At 32.7% G+C, this 5,015-nt stretch overlaps 1 protein-coding gene across 1 annotated transcript; it reads right to left on the bottom strand.

Moving 5' to 3' along the window:
• Nucleotides 1-205: 205 nt before the first annotated feature.
• On the bottom strand, nt 206-1,153 carry LOC100770924 (olfactory receptor 8K3-like). Its single transcript, XM_027421193.1, has one exon. It carries the CDS (start codon nt 1,151-1,153, stop codon nt 206-208), a length of 948 nt encoding a protein of 315 aa, XP_027276994.1.
• Between the last annotated feature and the right edge of the window lie 3,862 nt (nt 1,154-5,015).

Raw genomic sequence — 5,015 nt, 5'->3', positions numbered from 1 at the left:
TACAAAATATTAAAAATACGGAGTAGTTGTAAGTCCTATAAAATTAATAAATATTAATTAAAAATGAATCAATATCTTTCTTTATAGATGTACTTATTATATAGAGTTGTGGCCATTCCATTAGACAATATTACCCAGATAAATAAATCATGCTTATATTATACATAAGCTACCATGTATTTTGTTTTAACTATATCCAATACTTCTATAATTTAAGCAGAATATTCACACACATTTTCCATTTTCTATGAATGGCCTGCTTCACCTCTTTGTTTCTCAAACTGTAGATCATGGGATTCAGCATGGGGATAACCAGTGTATAGAACACAGAGGCCATTTGACCAGTTTCAAAGGAGTGACTGGATTTTGGCTGTGCATACATAAAAAATAGAGTCCCATAGAATATAACTATCACTGTCAGATGAGAGCCACATGTGGAGAAGGCCTTGTGCCTGCCCTCTGAAGAGTTCATCCTGAAAATGGTTATGAGGATCAGGATGTAGGATATGGAGATCACAAGAAGAGAAGAAACCAAATTAAAAGTTGCAAAGATTAAAATTATCAGCTTAATTTCATGTGTGTCGGAGCACAGCAATGATATCAATGGCAGACTGTCACAGTAGAAATGTCTGATGATATTATTACCACAAAATGATGAAATAAAAATCTTGGTAATTGTCAGTAGAGATATGAAAATACTATAGAGGTAAGGTATTGTCACTAGCACATGGCATAGTCTTTGTGACATGATGATTGTGTACAGTAGTGGATGGCAGATGGCTACATAGCGGTCATAAGCCATTGCTGACAGAACAAAAACTTCAGTAGTGATAAACACACTGAAGAAGGTCAGCTGTATTGAGCACCAATTATAAGAAATTGTAGGTTGATCAATAACAAAGTTTATTAACATTTTGGGCCCCACAGCAGTTGAATAGCCAAGGTCAGTGAAAGACAGCTGTCTGAGGAAGAAGTACATAGGTGTCTTTAGCCTGGAGTCTATTTTGGTGAGAATGATCAACCCCAAATTACCCACCACAGAGATCATGTATACAATGAGGAAGAGTCCAAATAAGGGGACCTCCAGCTCAGGAAGATCTGTGATTCCAGTTAGAATGAAGTACTTCAGCACCGTAAGATTATATGTATCCATCTAGATAACTCAGTAAACATAGACTGGTGAGAAATAAGTAAATCATCAAATATATTAGATTCTAAAAGTGATAATTTATTTTGTGTTTATATTCAATGTATACTATGCTATACAGCATGAATATGCATCTTATGTTAACATATTAATATATACATATGTTTGTTGCATGTTTTTATCTTTCAAATTTTTACAAAAATCTTGAATGCTAAAGCAATGTAGCAATTGTTTTATAAGTTAATAACACAAATATCAATTATGAAGCTTCTGAAAACCTGAAATAGGTTATTTCATTGTTATATAATATAATGACCTAATATGACATAAAAAAGAAATAGCATGAACGTATGGGCTTCACTGAACAATTTTCTATCATTGTGAAAATTTCCCTAAACCATAATATTCATATTATGCTAGAAATATACGCCACCAATTTTTTGTTAGTGAGGAAATAGACATTTTACTTTGAAGCTACACCCTTAGATTTGTAATCAAATGATTTATTTATAATCACTAATATACAAAGTAAAGCATAAGTTAACAGCTACTATCTGGAATATTGTTAGTGAAATGTTTGATATTAAACATAATTTACATTTTAAGCGTTATTTTCAGTATGGATGACATAAATGAAAGAGAAGCATGTGCAATGCCACTGAACTGAATTCTACTAGACATTTAAAAAAAACACTCTTACTCATGATATTTCTGAATGAAAAAAAAGCATCAAACCACCTTGATAAACATTTATGTAGTCTGCTTACCTTGTTGTCAAACTTCTTTAGTGAATCTACTGTAATATAAGAAAAATAACTACATCCCTTATGAATATGACTAAAATCATAAATATGAGTCTGAAATCCATAATCTAATATGTAAACATAAAACACAGAAATAATTATAAAAGATTAAAATTTAAAACCTACTGAGCAGATTATATTTAGGTATAATACGTATATTTGTACAGGCATTCAAGAAAGCATCGAGGGGCATAAGAGAAGCTTTGGAAAGAGAATGAGGAGTGATTGCACAACATTTTAAAACAATTACCAAATCACTATAAGAAAAGCTAATAGAAAATTGTAAATTAGATTAGAAAGAATGGCATAACACAGCTCTATTCACCTATACCATGATTTTTATTGTTATTATTCCCTAGAAAATTTTAAGCAATCCATATTAGATGCTTTTCTTCTTGCAGTGTTCAAAGATTTGACAAGAAAATTAATGTTGGCAGGATTTATTCTCACTAACTGGTTGAAGGGATATAGTATATCATATTGGAATAAGGATGGCAGCCAGGTTGACTTGTCACTGGGCAACAGGACCCTGAGGTTTCTTGCTCCCCAGGCAGTCAATAAGGAAACTGCACAGAGTCTAGAGGCATATCTGGATTGTGACTCTGTAGTTACCCGACTTACAGGTTTGTGTCTGCCAGCTATGGACACTGTCTATAGGGTTCTACAACCTTACAAAATAGTGCCATTAACTTTGGAACCAAGTGTCAAAATATAGGCTTCTGTGGGGGAACATCTCATATTTAAGCATTTAGCAAAATCTAATGAAACACTAAAAAAAAGTTAAAACACTTAATAAACCAATTTAACAAATTTTCTGGGAATAGAACATTGTTTGTGAACCAATTGGATATATTTAGCAAATATATATGTATATATAATATTAATTCAAAGAAGAGTAATGAAAGAAGATAAGTAAGTGAAGAATGAAATTAAAACGTATCTAAAGAATAAAGTAATACATCTAAGAAAAAGATTTATATTCTGAAAAACACAAAACCTTGATGAAATGAAATTATTTGATGAATGAAAAGGTTATTTATTATCGGGGAACAGTTTTACTGCTATAAATATGAAATTTGCCTACAAATCCAACCAGTTTATCAGTTCTCTATGGCTATTATAAAGGGAACAAAAGAATCAATAGTAAAATTTACATGGAATATAAGGAGTCTCCAAGGTAGTCAAAAGAAGAAAACAGAAAAAAATAAAGAAGTTAGAAGACTCATATATTCTGAATTCAGAGCTTAATATTAAACACATTAATAAAATGAGTATGGTGATTCCATTTGAGAGCCAATCCCACGTGAAAGGAAGCACTCTTGGCCTGGACACACGGGAGAGGGCCTAGGCCCAGCTCAGGATGATGTGGTGGACTTTGGGGAGCCACCGTCAAGGGCCCTACCCTGCCTAGGGAGTGGAGGGTGGATGGGGTGGGGGCAGGTGGGAGGTTTGGGGGGAGAGTTGGGGGAGGAAGGGAGGGAAAATGGATTGACATGTGAAGCAAGCTTGTTGCTAATTTGAACTAATAAAAAAGAATAAATACATAAATTACAGGCTACAATAAATACATGGGGTAAGTCTATGCATGAATGCACAAATTATGACAACGTCATCCAGTGGAGAAAGACTAGTCCCTTCAACAATGGGCTAAAATATAAAAGAAGAAAAAAGATGGGCCCTTCTCTTCCTGTACTGTGTGCAGAATTGACCCAACATTGTTGGCTTTTCTTCTTACTTTATTTTAAACAGCAGGTTATTGACGCACCATATACTCCAGATTTCAGAAGCCTAAAAGATGTTGTCACTTGAGCTCTGAGAAAGATTTTTAGAAACAAAAACAGGCTACTCACACCTAGTGGGGAATCCTTCTTGCAGTTTCTCTGTGTGTTCTCAACTCCATTAGAATGATTTATGAGTTATCATCCCCTCTTGGGACTGTTCCTTAGGCAAAGGAACTTGATTTGCTAATTCTGCCTAGGTATTGGAAAGTTTCAAACAGAGTCCCTGAGGCATTTGATAATTGTATGGTAGATACTTATATTCCCCTTTAATGAGAGTTATGGTTGACATCTTTCCACTACTGCTCTTTATTAACTCTTTTCTGCTCTATCTCAGATATTCAGTACCAAATCATTGTACCCACAAGTTATATTGATGGTATTCTAGTGAAGTTGAATTTTACAGATTTATGCCTTTGCTAATAAATGGAAGGACCTTAATGCAGGTTACTTTCATACAGATTATTTTAATAATGTTTATATTTTAATATTTTGTGATAGTTTTAAAATTCCTGAAGTAAAAGACACATGTACAAATCCACACATCATAACTTAGTTTTATATACAACATATCTATATAACAAGAACCTCGGTGATATAGCAACATCTAAAAGAATCTATTTTCAGAAAAATCTTTTGTTGAATTTTTCACCATGAATTATCCTATAGCTCATAAAATTGCAACAAAAATGTTATTATTATTTCTAACAATGTTACATACAGATACTAATTAGTTTTTTAAAATATATTTTACAGAATGGCAATTAGATTATGAGCAACATGGTTAATGATCAGATACAGTTACTATATCTTTTTCTGTAAATATTAATATAACCAAAGACAACATATTATAGGTGCATGCATTTTCCAACAAATATAGGACATCATGGTTTTTGGATGGGTATCATTCTCTATGTCTCTCTGTCAATTCAGTGAATCTAAGATAATTCCATGTTTTACTTTTACAAATACTTTACAGTAAATGTACATTCCAGTATCTCCTTGATTACTTCATTTTTATTTTTATGTAATATGAGACAATTATTGTTAGATAAAAATATGGATTTCCACACATGACATGTGCAAAATGTATGCTGATAAAGTGGAATTAATTAAGGTTTTCATATTTTTAGATGAACTTCAGAGTTTGATTCGTTTTTACAAATTTTGTTTCAAAATTATTATATCTCTTTCAGCTTCCATGAATCCTGTTTAATCAATTCTGGGCTATGTTCTCTTGGCATTACTGACTGGTCTGATTCCTCCTTCCCTTCCTCCTCTTCTTCA

This window comes from Cricetulus griseus, chromosome 6 (genome assembly GCF_003668045.3).
Source record: "Cricetulus griseus strain 17A/GY chromosome 6, alternate assembly CriGri-PICRH-1.0, whole genome shotgun sequence".
NCBI classification, from domain to species: domain Eukaryota; kingdom Metazoa; phylum Chordata; class Mammalia; order Rodentia; family Cricetidae; genus Cricetulus; species Cricetulus griseus.
The sequence above is the reverse complement of the archived record's forward strand: the minus strand, read 5'-3'. Positions and strand labels throughout refer to the sequence as shown.